At 39.7% G+C, this 19012-nt stretch overlaps 1 protein-coding gene and 1 pseudogene across 33 annotated transcripts in view; one reads left to right on the forward strand and one right to left on the reverse strand.

Moving 5' to 3' along the window:
* Positions 1–19012, forward strand: part of PPHLN1 (periphilin 1) — a 226930-nt gene that overhangs the window by 196292 nt on the left and 11626 nt on the right. For 8 of the 33 annotated variants that reach the window (XM_063620164.1, XM_063620169.1, XM_063620172.1 and 5 more), the window contains 4 exons: positions 10011–10125; positions 11345–11445; positions 14688–15005; positions 15320–17340. In XM_063620164.1, coding sequence (XP_063476234.1) covers positions 10011–10125; positions 11345–11445; positions 14688–15005; positions 15320–15346 — 561 coding nt within the window. In that variant the 3' untranslated portion in view covers positions 15347–17340. Of the gene's footprint in view, positions 1–10010; positions 10655–11344; positions 17341–19012 lie in introns of those variants that run through there. The other 25 variants (XM_055249117.2, XM_063620167.1, XM_063620171.1 and 22 more) reach the window with 6 other exon arrangements.
* On the reverse strand, positions 1014–3075 carry LOC129466117 (RNA-binding protein FXR1-like; annotated as a pseudogene).

The following is a 19012-nucleotide window of genomic DNA, read 5'->3' on the forward strand; positions in this document are numbered from 1 at the left end:
CTTTTGACTGCCCCAAAACTTGACTAGAGATAGTCTGCTGTTGACCTATCAATAACATAGTCAGTTAACACATATTTTGTATGCTATACATATTACATATACTATATTCGTTTTTTTTTGTTTTGTTTTGTTTTGTTGTTTTGTTTTTTTGAGACGGAGTACCCAGGCTGGAGTGTAGAGTGCAGTGGTGTGATCTCGGCTCACTGCAACCTCTGCCTTCCCGGTTCAAGCAATTCTCCTGCCCCAGCCTTCCGAATAGCTGGGATTACAGGCGCCCACCATCAAGCCCAGCTAAATTTTGTATTTTTAGTAGAGACGGGGTTTCACCATGTTGGCCAGTCTGGTCTCAAACTCCTGACCTCAGGTGATCTACCCACCTCGGCCTCCCAAAGTGCTGGGATCATGAGCGTGAGCCACTGTGCCTGGCCAATACACTGTGTTATCACTTTTTTTTTGGGAGATCAATGTTTATTTACTATCTGCATACAAAAACATATTGCACATCAAACAACCGAAATTAAACAAAAAAGAAAAAAAGATACTCTACTGAAACATGTAGTTTATATAGAATAAACCTTCTGGAAATTCATATTTTCAGTAGTTCCGGTTATGTCTGAATGGACATGACTAATTCAGCTTAGTGTTTTAACTAAAGCTATGTTTGATTTTTAAATACTGTACACTTTAATAAATAAACCAAAGCCTCAATGTGGAACAGTCACTGCCAAATATCACCCAGTGTCCCTGCAGATGAGAGTTTAACAAATGTATTCCAGTGGTCTGCAGATTTTTCTCTATATACAGCATTTAAAAAACACATTAAAACAAACCAGTTTCCAAACTAAACCAATGGAGAAATTACAGTTCAGTGCAAAATATTTTAGACTGCATTTTATTCTAGTTTTCCTCAGATGAAGAAGTGGTTGCATATTAAAAATGTAACAAAAGCAGCCAATGCTTTCATAAAGAATATTATGTTAGGGATCCCACCTCACCCACCACCCCCCATCTGCCATATTTTGAAAAGAAAATAATATTTCTTATAGCCAGCAACTTTTTTTTAATGTTACATATACTATTCTCAAGGAACATCTGATGATTTATAACCCAGTAGGTGTCAAACTATGTTTAACATATGATTTATTCAGGATCCCTCCCCTTTTTGAATTCCAAATGGTAGAACTGAAAGTGCGATGTAAAGACTGGCGATCCATATTCTATCTTTGGCAAGCTTGTACAAGCACTGTTGTAAATGTAATGTAAAAGAACTGTAAACTAGGAACTTCTTCAGTTTATGAAACACCATTCAGGACTGCTGTTTCTTGACTGTTTTCTTCTTTTAAGGTATTAATCTTTTCTTCTCCTGGAGTATGCTGTAACTTAGAAATGTCATTGCCAGAAGCACTAGTCGGGCTATTTATTGCCTTTTCTGAAGGACCATGCTCTTCAATCACATGTTTTGCCTAGCCCATTTTCAGTAACTGAAGCTGTATCAGTCATTCCATCCATCAGAACAGCATCTTCATCAGTCCTTCGTCTACGAGACCACGTATGACGATTAGTACTGTGATGAGATTTGCTGGCATCAGTGTCTGCAGTCTGATCTGATTCTGTATTATCAAGTAAGCTGTATGGATTGCTGTCAGGATCTTTGGGCACAGAACTGATGGAGGATTTGCCACCACGTGGTCCACCACGACCTCGACCCCCTGAAACACTTCTGCATCTTCCCCCTGGGCATCTCCTGCTGTCATGCTGATGTCTGCATCGATCATCTTCTTCAATGACCAATCACTCAGCTTGTCTTTATCCTCAGATTCTATTTCAGAGGGGTTAGACAGCTCAGAATTTGTACCATAACCGGAGGTGTAATTAGGGCCCTGACGACCTCTGCCTCTTCCACTATAAGACCTAGAACCAATCTGTTATGGCTGCTCATCAATCTGTAGGCATTCTATTCTTAGCTGTTCTACTTCCTTTAGATAAGCAATATGGTACTCTAAAAGAACTTGCACATTTCCAGTGGTTTCTTTAGTGCCAACAAATACAAATGGAATCATACCGTCTTCTCTGGGTAGTTTATTTTCACTGTCACCTTCAATTATCACCCGAACCATATCAGATTTGTCCACTGTTTCTTGAATAACTTTGCCATTTTTTCCAATTACTTTTCCAGTGAGATTCTTAGAAACCTGAATAAAATCCTCCACAAATTCCAAGAAACCCCTAGCCTTTTTTACAGCATCAGCAGTCTCTCTGTAGATTCTAAATGTTCCAGTGTCTTCATCTAGCTCAATGCGGTGACTCCAGGAACCTTCCTAGCTTGCTGAATGTTACTACCATGTGTTCCTATTGCCACACCCATTAAATTTTCTCTCACAACAAATTCCTCCTGAAAAGCCGCTGCAAGTTGTTTTGTGCATTCTGAATGCTTGGTGATCTCTTCATTTCTGGTCATAAGCATCAGCTTCATACAAATACTTCACAAACACATGTCACTTAAGATGTTTACTTTCTTCACAGTTGCTTCACTGGCAGACAGTATCATTAGCTGTGTTGTTTCTGGATGGTAAAAAATTCTGCATGCTCCTACTGCTTTCTTAAAATCTTTATGTGCATTTTCATTAGCACACGCCTCTCTCAGATCCTCAGGAAAATCCACTGTGCATTTAAAGAAGGTATTTTTTTTGACGGTTTTATTTTTATTGACAGGCCAAAGTTGTTCAAATGTGACTATTTCATTGTAAGTAGCGTCACAAGCAGTATATTCAATGACATAAAATTCTCCTTTCATCATCCAAACTTTAGCCACCCACCATCCACATGGCTCTTGGTCATTTGCTCTTGAATATACCTCTACTTCATCTCCTTCACTAATTTATTTTTTTATATCAGGTGGTGGAGGTAATCTAACCTCATTAAATGGAAACTGGCATTCTGGTTGCCAATTATTTTCAAAAGCAACTGTAAGGGAGTCTTCATGAACATTTTTGGTAAATCCCTTGTAGAAAGCCCCGTCGGAGCTGCGAACCTCCACCATCAGCTCTGGCATGTTGGAACCACAAAAAAGAAAAAAAAAAAAGTATACACTGTGGTTTTTTTTTTTTTTTTTTTTTTTTTTTGAGACGGAGTCTCGCTCTGTTGTCCAGGCTGGAGTGCAGTGGTGCGTTCTTGGCTCACTGCAAGTTCCGCCTCCCGGGTTCACGCCATTCTCCTGCCTCAGCCTCCTGGGTAGCTGGGACTACAGGCGCCCGCCACCATGCCCGGCTAATATTTTCTATTTTTTAGTAGAGACGGGGTTTCACTGTGTTAGCGAGGATGGTCTCAATCTCCTGACCTCGTGATCCACCGGCCTCAGCCTCCCAAGTGCTGGGATTACAGGCATGAGCCACCGCACCCAGCCCACACTGTATTCTTAAAGTAAGCTAGAGGAAATAAAATGTTATTAAGAAAATAATAAAGAAGACAACATATATTTACTATTCATTAAGTGGAACTGGATTATCATAGAGATCTTCATCCTCCTTGTCTTCACATTGAATAAGCTGAGGAAAGATAAGTTGGTCTTGCCATCTTAGGGGTGGCAGAGGTAGAAGAAAATCTGCATATAAGTGGACCCACTCAATCCAAACCTGTATTGTTCAAGGACCAACTGTGAGATGATAGATATTACTCTCTATATGTATCCCATAACATGTTGTAAACCTTAAATATACACAATAAAATTTATTTTAAAAAAACATAACACCACCAAAAGTTCAGGGTTCGGAGGGCTGCTGGGTTGCTGAACAGGTGGAGCTGCTACAAAGGTGGCATACCCAGAGTGGGCACAACAGCTCCATACCTGTTCCCCCATACCTTGCCCTACATATCTCTTCTATCTGGCTGTTCCTGAGTTGTATCCTTTTATACTAAACAGTGTTTGTGGAGCTGGAGACCATTTTCCTTAGCAAACTAACATAGGAACAGAAAACCAAATACCACATGTTCTCATTTGTAAGTGGGATCAGAATGATGAGAATACATGGACACAAGTGGGGGAACAACGCACACTGAGGCCTGTTGGAGGGTGGGGAATGGGAGAAGGAGAGTATCAGGAAGAATAGCTAATGGATGCTGGGCTTAATACCTAGGTGATGGGATGATCCTAAAAGTTGGAAATAAAAATAAATAAACGGTATTTGTAAGTAAAGCGCTTTCTGTGAGCTGCTCTAGCAAATGATTGAACCCAAGGAGGGGCTTGTAAGAACCCTCAATTTATAGTTGCCTGGTCAGAAGTTTTGGAGGCCTGGGACCTGTGAATTGGTTTCTGTATTGGGGGTTAGTTTTGTGGGACTGAGTCCTTAGCCTATGGGATCTTAACCCCAGTTGGTATCTGCTGGAGAATTGATGTGTGGGCATGCCAGAAGTGAAGTGTTGAGTATTATGAGTGAGGATACAGTAGGAGAGGAAATAAGTTACTGTTTTTTTATGTTTTTGTTTTTCTTTTGTTTTTTGAGACGGAGTCTTGCTCTGTCTCCTAGGCTGGAGTGCAATGGTGCGATCTCAGCTCGCTGCAACCTTGGTCTCCCGAGTTGAAGCAATTCTCCTGCTTCACCCTCCCCAGTAGCTGGGACTACAGGTGCATGCCACCATGGCCGGCTAATTTTTGTATTTTTAGTAGAGACAGGCTTTCACCATGTTGGCCAGGCTGGTCTTGAACCCTGACCTCAGGCAATCTGCCCGCCCTGGCCTCCCAAAGTGCTGGGATTACAGGCGTGAGCCACCCCGCCCAGCCCTGTTTAGGTCTTATATTTAAATTTTGTGGAATCTGGTTTTGGCATTAACTATTCTGCAATGATTACATTATTTGGAATTATTTCTTTTTTATATGTGGAATTATTTCTTTTTGTCTAGTATATTATGATTGAAAAAACTAATAAGCTGAAAGGGATAAAAAAGTCATAAAGATTTATCTTTGGTTGAGTTCTATACATTTATAAATTGGTATGTATTTGTGTATGAGAATTCTATAAACATTGATTGTTGAGGCTTTTTAGCATGTCCTTAATTTATAATTGGTTTTGCAGTTGCTTCCTTTTGTGGTTGTAATAATTTCACTCACATATTGGATGTAGGCACTATAGCTCTGATCCATATGTTCATAATGCATTTCTTAGCAACCACCAGTGTTCTTTTTAGGAGCTGTGTTTTTAAGAGGCATTGGGGCTGCAGCTTTGAGGAGGACTCAAAGATATTTTTTTCTATTAATACAGCACAAGCAGCAACATAGATTACAATAGTTTTACACCTTCTACATTACTATAGACCAAAATTAAAGGGTTTAAACTTATCTCCAGTATTTAATATCAATGTGCTATCACTTTTTTCCTGACCTCATCAACACATTAAACATTATAAATGGTTCCTTGTGTATTATGCCCCAATTGGAGTTTCTTTTTTTAACTTATTTTTATATACCTTTCATTAAAAGATTGTAGAACATTTTACAGATGCTAATTATATTTCAATGCTCCTTTAAAAGTTGTAAGCTTTTATTTTCCACTTTAATGGTAAAATAGTTGCAAATATGTATTTAATTTACTAGATCACCATTTAACCATGACAACTTTCCCTTCTTTTTACTCCTCAGTCCTCCATGACAACTCTGCTAAACAGAATTGTCTACAGTGATGAAAATGTTTTATATCCTCATGTCCAGTATGGCAGCCACTAGCATTTGAAATAGAGCTAGTGTGACTGAGAAACAGAATTAATTCTATTTCACTAATTAAAAATAAAATATAGTCACATATGGCTAGTGGCTACTGTATTGGACAGCACAGCTCTCCAGTCTCCACCATCCCAACAAACTGCTCTTGTGGTTTACCTCCTAATTGCCAAATCCAGTCAATATGTTTCTTTGATCTTTCTCTGGCATTTGATTGACTGTGTCCTTATTTTATAAACTCTGTCTTTGGCATCTGTGCCTTCACTGTCTCTTGATTCTTAATTTTTCTGTGGTCTTTTCTGTGGATGATATCAATGGTTTTAGATGTCTGCACTTGGCTCTTACTTTCTCTTAAAGCACACTTTAGCTATTCATTCAACATTTACTGAGTATCAGTCTTGTGGTGCTAGGAAGAACTTACTCCCTCCTTCAAGAAATTCCCCTGGCCTCAGCCAGCATTACTGCTAAAGATTATAAAATCGATCCCTTTCTCACTTCCATTTGTTTCTTAAGAAGTCCAGACTCATGTACTTAACTTCCTATTGATAGTTGGTTCTGGCTGTCTCATGAGTGCCTCAAGTGACTACTTAGTACTGAACTTATCTCCACTCCTATATAAAAGTAAAAAAACCTTCCACCTATCACTCTTCACATTATTGTATATCTACTGCTTCTTAATTACAATATCCCCCCCTTATCCTTAGGGGATATGTTCCAAGATCCTCAGTGGATGCCTGAAACTCAGATAGTACTGAACCCTGTATATACTATGTTTTACCAATCTGACAACTGAGAGGGCTACTAAGTGACTAACAGGTGGGTAGTATATAAAGATTGAATATGGGACAAAGGGAGGATTTATGTCTTGTGCAGGATGAAGCAGGATGGCACAAGATCTCATCACACTACTCAGAACAGCATGCAGTTTAAAACTTAAGAATTGTTTGTTTCTGGAGTTTTCCATTTAATATTTTTGGACTGCAGTTTACAGCAGGTAACTGAAATCTCAGATAAAGTGGGGACTACTGTACTTGTAAAGCCTCTAATCTCATCTTTCTTTCACACATCTTGTCATATTTATTGTCCTGGCTCTCAGGAGCAGGAACCCAAAGCATGGATTCTTGCTCATTTTTCTCTTCCTGATACATCCAAAGGTTCCAATTTCTACTTGTAGCTCTTTCCCTCTTTGTTAATTTATTGGTTGATGTCTAAGCTCCTTGAAGGAGCTCTTCATGATCTCCTTTCAGGGTGAATATCCTACGCTTTAGCTGTGCTAAGCCAATAGCATTCCCCTCAAACACCATTTCCTTTGTTTTCCTAGAGAGAACTTACCAGCTCTAACACTATTTTCTACTACTCCCTTCTATAGACAAAGTCAGAACAGTTGTTTCTCCTCTTTCCATCATCATCACTATAGCTGCCTTAGATTAAATGCTTCCTATGTGGCAGGCACTATGTTGAGTGTTCTGCATTATCTTACTTAATTCTGAAACAGCACAGTCAGGTGTAAGTACTGAAACTCAGGCACAAAAGTTAAGAAACCCCTTTTTCTTTTTTCACTTTTGTGTGATTATTTTTGAAAAAAAAATTTGATTTTATTTTTTGAAGCTGTTTTAGATTTATAGAAAACCTGCAAGAGCAAAGAGAGTTCTTATATGCCCCTTCTCCCTACACAGTTTCCCCTATTATTAACATTTTGCATTACTGTGATACACTTGTTATGATTGATGAACCAATATTGATATATTAATATTAACTAAAGTCCATAGTTTACATTAGGATTCACTCTTTGTCTCCTACAGTTCTGTGAATTTTGACAAATGCATAATGTATCATTCAGTATCCTACCATACAGTCCCATACAGCATAATTTCATCTCTCTAAGAAATGTCCTGTGTTCCACCTGTTTGTCCCTTCCACTTCCACCTGGCAACTAATGATCTCTTTAGTGTCTATGGGTTTTTGTTTTTGTTTTTTTAATAACCAGAATGTCATATAGTTGGTATCATAGTGTATAACCTTTTCAGACTGGCTTCTTTCACTTAAGATTCTTTGGTGTCATTTTGTGGCTTGATAGCTCATTTGTTTTGATGAAAAGTATTCCATTGTATGAGTATACTGCAGTTTGTCCATTTATCCATTACAGAACATCTTGGATGCTTCCAACTTTTGGCAGTTATGAATAATGTTGATATAAAGATTTGTATGCAGGTTTTTGTGTGGACATAAGTTTTCAACTTCTTTGGATAAATACTTAGCAGTGGGATTGCTGGATTGTATGGTAAGACTATTTTGCTTTGTAAGAAACTGCTAGACTGTCTACCAAAGTGGTTGTACCATTTTGCATTCCCACCAACAACGAAGGAGAGTTCTGTGGCTCTACATTTTTGACAGAAATTGGTGATGTCAAATTTTTTTGTGGATTTTAAGCTGTGGATTTAAATTTAAATCAAATTTAAATTTAAGTTGTGGATTTTAAGCATTCTAATAGATGTGTAGTAGTATCTCACTACTCATTGTTTTAATTTTCAATTTCCTAATAACAAATGATGTTGAACAATTTTTCGTGTTAATTTGTCATCTGAAAGTCTGCTTTGGTGAGGTGTCATTCAGTTTTTTTGCCCGTTTTATAATTGGGTTGTTTCTTACTGTTTTCTTGTTTTTGTTTTGTTTTTTTGTGACAGAGTCTTGCTCTGTAGCCCAGGCTGGAGTGCAGTGGCACGATCTCGGCTCACCGCAACCGCTGCCTCCCAGGTTCAAGTGATTCTCCTGCCTCAGTCTCCCAAGTAGCTGGGATTACAGGCATGTGTCACCACACCCAGCTAATTTTTTGTATTTTTAGTAGAGATGGGGGTTTCACCTTATTGGTCAGGCTGGTCTTGAACTCCTGACCTCGTGATCCGCCTGCCTCAGCTTCCCAAAGTGCTGGGATTACAGGCATGAGCCACTGCGCCCGGCCCTCTTATTGTTGAGTTATAAGTTCTTTGTATATTTTAGATACTAGTTTATCACATACGTGTTTTGCAAAGATTTTCTCCGAGTCTGTAGCTTGTTAGACATGCCCTTAGCAGTGTCTTTCACAAAGCACAGATTTTTAAATTTTAATGAAATCCAATTTCTTGGGTTTTTTCTTGGATTGTCTTTGATGTTATATTTAAAAGTCATCACCAAACTCAAGATCACCTAGATTTTTTCCTCTGTTATCTTCTGTAAATATTATATGTTTGCATTTATATTTAGGTCTGTGATCCATTTTGAGTTAACATTTTTTTGAAAGGTATAAGATCTGTGTCTAAATTATTTTGCATGTAGGTAGATATCCAGTTGTTCAAGCACCGCTCAACTTGTTGAAGTTCAGTGAAGTCTTGAACGTAACTGTCAAGTTGAAGACTATCTTTTCTCCACTGAATTACTTCTGTGCTCTGTTTAAAAGATCAGTTCACTGTATTTGTATGGGTCTGTATCTGGACTGTCCTGTCCTTGATCTTTCTGTCTGTTCTTCTGCCAGTGGCATACAATCTTGATTACTGTAGCTTTACAGTAAGGTGTTTTGTTTTTTGTTTGTTTTCTTGTTTGTTTGTTTTGAGACAAGGTCTCACTCTGTCACCCAGACTGGAGTGCAGTGGCACAATCTCGGCTCACTGCGACGTCTGCTTCCCAGGTTCAGCTATTCTTCTCGTACGCCTCCTGAGTAGCTGGGACTACAGACAGCGCCACCACGCCCAGCTAATTTTTGTATTTTTAGTAGAGATGGGGTTTCGCCATGTTGGTCAGGCTAATCTGGAACTCCTGACCTCAGGTGATCCACACGCTTTCACCTCCCAAATTGCTAAGATAACAGGTGTGAGACACTACACCAGGCCACTAAACAGAATTTGTTATCTGATCATGATTCAAACAAAGAATCTAAAGTTAGGGGCTCAGAAACTTTTTTCTTCCAAACAAATAAATGAACAAAGTCATTGATATGTCTTCCCTAGCCTTTGTTCTTATTCCCATCTCTAGTCTGATGTCCTTTGAGTAGACTGCCTTACACCGACAAATGCCATGCCGAACTTCTACATTCAGTAATGTGGTATGTTAATGTTTTCCTTCTCATTCAGGTATTGTCAGCAGATCTCAAGGATAGAGGTTTAAATGGCCTCTGGTAATAGTGACAGTGCAAGGGCGAGAAAGGTTCCGCTTTCTCTATTGTGTCTCTCTTTCAGATGTCAGCATCAAAATTCTGCCAATTCAGTCAGCTAACTATTTGACTAGTTATTTTCATTCTCAGCTAACCAGAATGTGTTTTACCTTTTAGGTTTACCGACAAGACTGTGAAACTTTCGGGATGGTGGTGAAAATGCTGATTGAAAAAGATCCTTCATTAGAAAAGTCTATACAGTTTGCATTGAGGCAGAATTTACATGAAATAGGTGAGCGGTGTGTTGAAGAACTCAAGCATTTCATTGCAGAGTATGATACTTCCACTCAAGATTTTGGAGAGCCTTTTTAGATTTTTTTGCTCAGGCCAAAAAAAAAAAGAAAACAGTTTCTAAAAATTTTTTTTCCTGGATTGTGTAAATCCTTAATATATGGAATTTTTGTGATGCAGAGAAATACTTTATGATAGTTGACAACATTTCAATATTAAATAAACATCTAAAATAGTCTGTTTAAAATGTTTAGTTCAAATTTTTGTATTTGTTGTAGAGATGGGGTTCACCATGTTGGCCAGGGTAGTCTCTAACTCCTGGCCTCAAGTGATCTGCCTGCCTCAGCCTCTCAAAGTGTTGAGATTACAGGCGTGAGCCACCACTCCCTGCCCAACACATGATACCATCTGAAAATGTTAGAATTCTGAGTTGTGATTTTATTGACTTGTTGCTTGCTTTTTCTTAGGCTTTGTAACTTGTAATATGTTAAAGTGTACTATCCTAATAAACTGAATACTTTGGTATCTTAGAGAATATTTGCTTTGAGAATAATTCTCATTCAATGATAAAATAGAGCACTTAAATCTCTGACAGATACCTCAGAAAAAAATCCGTTTTTCCAAGTAATGAACTCAATGTCTTCTATTACAATAATCCTGAAACTCCTGACTCTCTCACTGATGTATGAGTCTTAAATAATATCATATACAAGACTAATAAATAGAAGAGGCAGTTTGAGGTGGAAGATGAGGGATATTTTAAGTTTGGGAGTGTAGGAGATCAGTCAGGGTGGTAGGAGAAGCTATAAGGAAAGACGCAAACCTTCTTGGAAGGCTGGGAGGTTTTGCAAAGCTTCAGAGAGAGAATAAAGCTGAAGGCAGCTAATTCTCTTACCCTGAGGCTGAGGGCGAAGAGTAGGTAACAAGGTAGTGTAAAGAAATTTATCTAGATAAGTTTGTTTACATATGTCCTCCGGAAACCAACCTTTGATCATCGAGTGCAAGACTGCTCCCTGCAAAGGGGGGCGACAATGTTCATTACTCACAAATTGTGTTGGCTTCAGGCCTTTGGCATTCTATCTGTACCGAATAAATACAAGCGGCTCCAGCTTATCAGGACTGCACTCTCTTTTCGGCTGCGCTAAAGCCGGCAGTCCCCTAGCCATTCTCACGCAAAATACCTGCGTCTGAATACTCCTTTCATCCGGTCGCTCGGCCAGAGTCTGCAGGACAGACTTGGCAGCAGGTGCCCCCTGTGAGGAACGCTGAAATGGATCACGACGGAACCCCCGAAAATGAAGGCGAAGAGACTGCGCAGTCAGTAAGTCATTGGTGCCCGCTCGGGATTTCCAAGTTCAGGGGAATTCTCAAGCTAGGGTTTCATCATGGGATAACAGCTATCCGCACAACAGAAACAGTATATAAAAGTATTGAAACAACTGCTTAAAGCTAGCGGAGCCTCGGTTTCACAGGCTTAATTAAGGGACCCAATGCAAACTGTTGTTTCCCATAATCCATGGTTCCCAGAAGGAGGCACGCTGGACCTAGAGCTTTGGGAAAAAATGGGGAGAAATCTTAAACGATATCATGCACAAGGGCAGTGGGTCCCAGTAACATCTTTAACGTTATGGGCCTTAGTTAAGGCTACTTTGGCCCTGCTCTACACAGAAGAGCCTAAGAAGGGAAAGGAGGAGGAACCATCACCTTATCGCCTCCTCTTCCTCCCTCAGTCCCGCCGTTACCAGATAAAGATACCAAAGAGGAAACGGAGGTTTTCCCTGAGCACCCTCCCCCAATAAATTGGAAAAAAGACAAGGGATACACTACAGCTATGGGACCCTGTCTTAGGCAAGTGGCCTTAGAAGGGGACCTCTTGGCCTGCCCAGTGATACAAAATTGACAAGGCAATCAAGTATATGAACCCATTACTTTTTATGCTTATGAAGAGATAAGAAAAAGCATTAGAGAAAACGGAGCTGCTAGTAGCCCATATACGAAAGGATTAATTAAGGCCATAGCAGCAACTTCCGTATAACCCTATAGGACTGGTCAGTGCTAGCTAAAACAATTTTAGAGGCCAGTCAGTACCTCTCCTGGAGGACAGAATTTGATGAATTACATAAACAGCAAACCTCTTTCTAGTAATAGCCACTGTTACAATTCCTCCTCTATCCCTGATGTGGCTGTCTTAAAATCCTATTTGGGTAGAACAGTGGCCTTTAAAGGGAGAGAAATTACAATGGAGCCAATGAATTAGTTGAGGAACAATTAAAAGCCAGCCATGTAGAACCATCAAACAGCCCTTGGAATTTGCCCATTTTCGTCATTCCCCAAACGTCTGGCAAATGGAGACTTTTGCATGACTTACAAGCTATCAATGCTAATTTGCAATCTATGGGGCCCCTTCAACAGGCTCCCTTCCCCTGCAGCAGTTTCTCAAGATTGGCCTATAGTTGTTACTGACTTAAAAGACTGCTTTTATACTATTCCCCTTGCAGAACAGGACAGAGAAAAATGTGCATTTACAATACCAGCTATCAATAATGAAAGGCCAGCTCATCCATTTTATTAGAAAGTACTTTCTCAAGGAATGCTGAACAGTCCTATCATGTGTCAGTATTATGTAAATCAGGCTTTGCTCCCCAGTAGAAAATAATATCCTAGTTGCAAGATTATTCATTTTATGGATGATATTTTACTAGCAGCCCCAATGGAGCCAGTACTTTTGAGTTTATATGCCTCTGTCGTAAGGAGTACACAGTTAAGAGGTTTAATCATAGCACCTGAAAAAGTACAGATGTCCTCACCTTAGAAATATCTTGGATACATACTAACTTCCTGGTCAATAAGACCTCAAAAGGTTAAATTAAATACTAGCAAGTAACATACCTTAAATAATTATCAAAAATTGCTAGGCGATATTAACTGTCTTAGCCCCACCTTGGGCATAACTACTGATAAATTGCAGAACCTGTTTTCTATCCTAAAAGGCAGCATAGCCCTAGACTCTCCCAGGTATTTAACCCCCACAGCAAAAAGAGAAATTGAGGAAATCAAGCTATTTCTCAGAGGCAACTAGATCGCATAGACTCACAATACTCAGTCCAATTGTTTGTTCTTCCTATTAAACATTTCCCCTACAGGATTAATAGGACAGATGGCCCTGGGGCTGCATTTGCTAGAATAGGCTTTTTGCTCACATACCGGGACTAAAACACTATCTCCCTATATCCAGCTAGTTAGTAAAGTCATCTATACAAGCAGCAGATGATGCCATCAGTTGCTAGGTTATGACCCTGATGTCATGAGAATTCCCTTGAGTAAAAAACAATTTGAAGCAGTCTTCCCTTATCTCTAGACCTTCAGCTAGCACTCTCTGATTATGCAGGCCATATAAAACATGCCCTTCCTGCTGACAAACTACTTCAGTTCTTATCTAGTACTCCTGTAGTTATTCCTACAAAGGTAGTTCCCTCCCCCATACCTAATGCTGTAATGCTTTTTACTGATGGCTCTTGTAAAAATGGAAAAGTGGCTATCTGGTGGAAACCACATAACTCCTTCAGTCCATCTAGATTTTCTAGTACTCAGAGAGTTGAGGTTGGAGCCCTACTATAGGCCCTACTTATTTATTTATTGCAGAACCTTGAAACAGCCCTCATTAAGTCTACTCTTGAGCCCACTCTGTGTGCCTTTTTTCTTTGACTTCAGCAATTGCTAGATCAGTGTACACATTCTATTTTTATCACACATATTTGAGCCCACAGCTCACTGCCTGACCCACTGGCTTATGGCAATGATCAAGCAGACCTGCAGGTTATGACGTCACTGCTTAACCAAGCCACCCAATCACATCAATTTTTCTACCAAAATTAGAGAAGCTTAACAATGTCAACTTACCCAAAGACTAGCTAAACAAATTATCCTGCAATGCCCAGATTGCCAGCTCACAGGCACGTCCCCTCCTTTAACAGGTGTTAACCCTAGAGGACTAGAACCTAATCAGTTATGGCAAACAGATGTTACACACGTCCCTGAATTTGGAAAACTAAGATATGTACATGTATCCATTGACACCTATTCTCACCTAATTACCACACATGCTCTTCCTGGAAAGTCCACCAGATCTGTCATTAAACATCTTCTTTTAACTTTTATGTTTATGGGGCTGCCCACAAAAATTAAAACTAATAATGGTCTGGCTTACGCCAGCTCACTCAACAATTTTGTCACACTTGGATCATCCAACATTCCACAGGCATCCCGTACAACCCCCAAGGACAGGCCGTAGTAGAACTTGCCCACCTCACCCTTAAAAATATGCTCAGAAAACAAAAAAGGGAGAATATGAGTAGACCCTGCAACACTACTAGCACAAGCCTTATTTACCCTTAATTTCTGAAATTTAGATGATAAGTTTCAGTTAGCTATAGAAAAGCACTTTGCTAAAACCTCGACATAAAACCGCAATTTTATGGAAAGATGTAAATAGTAATATATGGCATGGTCCAAATGTTTTGCTAACATGGGGAAGAGGATATGCTTGTGTTCACATCCCCTCAGGCCCTCTTTGGATTCCAGCACGACGCATCAAACCTTACCATAGTGGGGCTAGGACCCAACCTGGTACCAGAAATGAAGGAAACAACCCTGCAGGCCCCGCAGCCTCTGCAGGCCCCGCAGCCCCCACAGCCCCGGAAGAAACGGGTTCGTCGGACGACACAGCTTCGTCGGACGACAGGAGCCCCAGACATTACCTGGGGGATGTTGAAGAAGACAACTCAGGAGGCTGAGCGAATCCTGCTCCGAACACAGACACCATTCACTCCAGAAAATTTGTTCCTTGCTATGCTCTCTGTTGTACATTGCAACTCACGCAAGGTATTGCTCCTTTTTATTCTCTCACTTTGCCTGTTACCTGTACCTGCTACACTCTATTAAGCCCATTTTCTAAATCTGCCTTTTTTCAGCCCTATTACTTAGGCAGACACCCCCTTCCCAGCTTCTAGCACTGTGACTTTTTAGCTAGGAGGGACTAACGTACCCCCAGTGGGGTTCCTCAGTAATAGCCATATGGAAGCATATGCAAAAACATCTCTCCTGGATAGACCCCCACTCCTGGGGGTCGCTTCTTAATTAGAAAAGAATATTACTAATTATACTCATGTTTGTCTCTTGTTGTTTACTAATTCTAGGATGTAAAGCCAGAAAACAAGCAGTAACTGCTATGCCTGACAAAACTGTTGCTGCACACAGCTGTACTCGTCAAGCAACGAAACCTGATGCAAAAAAAAGAAAAGGGGTGATGTAGGAGATCGGTCAGGTTGGTAGGAGAAGCTATAAGGAAAGATGCAATTGGAAGGTTGGGAGGTTTTCCAAAGCTTCGGGAGAGAATAAAGCTGAAGGCAGCTAATTCTCTTACCCTGAGGCTGAGGGCGAACAGTAGGTAGCAAGGGAGTGTAAAGGAATTTATCTAGATAAGTTTGTTTACTTATGTCCTCCAGAAACCGTGCAAGACTGCTCCCTACAAAGGGGGTCGACAATGTTCATTACTCACAAATTGTGTTGGCTTCAGGCCTTTGGTATTCTGTCTGTACTGAATAAATACAAATGGCTCCAGCTTATCAGGGCTGCATTCTCTTTTCGGCTGTGCTAAAGCTGGCAGTCCCCTAGCCATTCTCATGCAAAATACCTGTGTCAGAATACTCCTTTCATCCATCGCTCAGCCGGAGTCTTCAGGACAGACTCGGCATGGGACTTGTCCAAAAAAATTCTAATCAAAAGAGGAAAATTTTGGAATATGCCAGGAATAGTGGAATTTTATTTTTTAAATTTTTTTATAGGCCCATACTCTCCATCTCAAGAAACAAGATGATTGTAACATGTCCATGATTAAACTATTGGCAGATTATTGCTGTGTTAATCTCTGTAGTCTAATGAGTTCTTTGTTCTGTTCTGCTGCCTTTTACAGGTTCTTGTCCTTTCAAAAGTGTTCTTGAAAGAAACAAAGTGAATAGGCAGTTAGCACAGCACAGCTACCCCTTACCAAGCAGTCTATGGAAACAACCCCTCATCCAAATCACGGGTTAGTTAAGAATCTAACTGGGGCAATTAAAATGAATTCCACTCACTTCCTGGTCACTTCAGCAGCCCAGTGGCATTGAGCCAAAATATACAATTCTGTGTTATTAGTGAGGAAACTTTAAAACTCATGTTTGTTATTACTTACTACCGAATTTCATTATCCTCCCTTCCTCTTTCCATTTCTATTCTCTCTCACTTGAATTCTGGCATTATTTTTAGTGGCCTCTACTGATAATACCTACCCTAGAGTACATAAAAATTATATTAAAAGAGGAAGTAGCAGTATGCATAATTTTAACAGATTGTATAATGGGTGTCTCAAAATATGTATTGTGCCATTCCGCAAATTTAAAAGCTAATTGAGGACAATTATTTTTTTTAATTTCCTAAATGAGACCACTTTGGATTTTTATTTTTGCCATTTAGATGTTTATACTTATTTAACTTTTATAAAACATAAGCCAAGCTAAATCCCACATAACAACTCTGGTATTCTTCCCTCATATGAGTAGTGATTTTATTTGTTACCCACCTTAGATAGACTAAGAAAGTTCTAGTCTTGTTTCTCCTTCTCCCCACTTCCCTGGGGTTTTTCCTTACCGTAAGTATTCTAGTCCCAGGGTTCAGTTCCTTTAGTCAAGATGTCACAAGTTTAAAAACAAAACTTGAGAAACTACCAAAGGCGCAGGAGCTGTTCACTTTGTTGAAATCCATTAAATTAGAGAAGTCTCACTAACAGATGTATTTAAATATAGGTACAACAGATAATTTCTTTTTCTCCCCTTCCCCAAATTACAGTCAGCATTTAAAGCTGTTTATGGCTTGCCATCAGCATTATTCTGGTAGGCTTGTTAGTGTTAAAATCTGTTGGGTTTTTTTTTTTTTTTTTGCCTCTTAAGTCTAATTTTAAGGATGGATGAATTCAGATGTTTACCAGAGTGTGTATTTTACATAATGTTCTTGATTAAAAAGACTTGTTTGTAAATTATCCATTGTTTTTGCATATGCCCAGTTGATGTGATAAAATTTTCATTGTCTTACCATAAAGCCTTGGTTATCAACAGTTGGAATGTAGATATTGTAAAGCTTTTTGTGAATTAAAAGTGCAAAATAAAGCAACCACATTTAAGTAGATTGTCTTTTCTCTTATTTTAACAGGCTTAATGTATTTTGCTAAAATGTGGGCTTTATTACTCTCTACTGCAAGATTACTTCTTAGTCTTCAGTTCACCTTCTCAGCAGCAGGATAGAGGAAGTGTGAGAATTGAGAAACTACAGCAGTGCCCCCTCATCTGTGGTTTTGCTTTCCATGTATAAGTAAACCATGGCTACCATTGTCCAAAAATATTAGATGGAAAATTTCAGAACAACTCGTAAGTTTTCAACTGTGTGCCGTTTTGTATGAAATCTTGTAGCACCGTGCTTTGTCCCACGTGAATCATCTCTTTCTCTAGTGTATCCACACTGTACACACTACCCACCTGTTAGTCATCTGTACCATTTACTCCTGACATCCAGCCATTGACTATGTCACGGTTCCATGATCCAGGATCACCCAAAGCAGATGATCCTCCTTCTGATGCGTCATCAGAAGGTCATAGTAGTGCTCATGCCTGTAATCCCAGCACTTTGGGAGGCCAAGGTGGGTGAGTCACTTGAGGTCAGGAGTTTAAGACCAGCTTGGCCAACATAGCGAAAACCCCGTCTCTACTAAAAATACAAAAATTAGCCAGGCGTGGTGGGCGCTTGTAATCATGACAATTGCTTCAACCCGGGAGACTGAGGCTGCAGTATGCCAATATCACTCCAGCCTGGGTGACAGAACCAGACCCTGTCTTAAAAAAAGGAAGTCAATAGTAGCCTCACGCTGTGTCACAATGCCTGCGTCATCCACCTCACTTCATCTCACCATGCAGGCATTTTACCATCTCACGTCCCATCATCAGAGAAAGAGTCGATTACAGTATATTGTTAAAATTGTTCTATTTTACTGTTGTTAATCTCTTACTGTGCCTAATTTATAAATTAACCTTTACCATAAGTGTATATGCATAGGAAAAACCTGGTATATATAGGGTTTGGTATTATCCATGGTTTAAGGCATCCACTGGGGCTTTCGAGCATATCCTCCACACATAGGGGGCGCTACTGCATTAACTCTAGGGACTTAGGGAGTCTTCTGAGAAGTAGTTAAGAAAGGTGGCGCCTGATACAGTAGTACTCAATAGTTGTGTAATTATGAATCTGAATTTCAAAGAATTGTAGGATTAAGGTCCTCTATCTTTGTAATAACTCCTGGAGGGCAGGAAACTTGTCTTTGGGACTCCAGTTCTTAGCATAGTTTAAAACGTAGTAGATACTCATATTTGTTAACATAAAGGTGGCTTCACAAAGGAAATTATATTTGACCCCTGGGTCTTGGAGGAATATGACTTATTCAGGCAGAGAGGGAAAGCATTTATTAGAAATCCAGGAGGAGGGAAAGGTGTCCTGTGTCCTGAAGCTGTGTGCTGAAGATGACAGGGGATGAAGGTGGGAAAAGGTAAGTTGAGAGCAGAATGGGAAGGATATTGAATGTTTATAGCTTATTTACTCTTTCTCTCCTACTTAATGAAATTTGGAAACATTACCTATGTAGTATTCTTGCAAGAGATGTGGATTTCTCATAGCCCTCAGCAACTTCACAGATCTAGAACCTCTTGAAGGAAGGGGAGGCCAGATCTCCTTAAGGAAAGACTCTGCTATACTGCCAAAATATATTTTGGTTTCAGCTTCACTTCAGAGTTTCCTGTAATGGATCCTGA

Source organism: Symphalangus syndactylus, chromosome 17 (assembly GCF_028878055.3).
Source record: "Symphalangus syndactylus isolate Jambi chromosome 17, NHGRI_mSymSyn1-v2.1_pri, whole genome shotgun sequence".
Classification (NCBI taxonomy): domain Eukaryota; kingdom Metazoa; phylum Chordata; class Mammalia; order Primates; family Hylobatidae; genus Symphalangus; species Symphalangus syndactylus.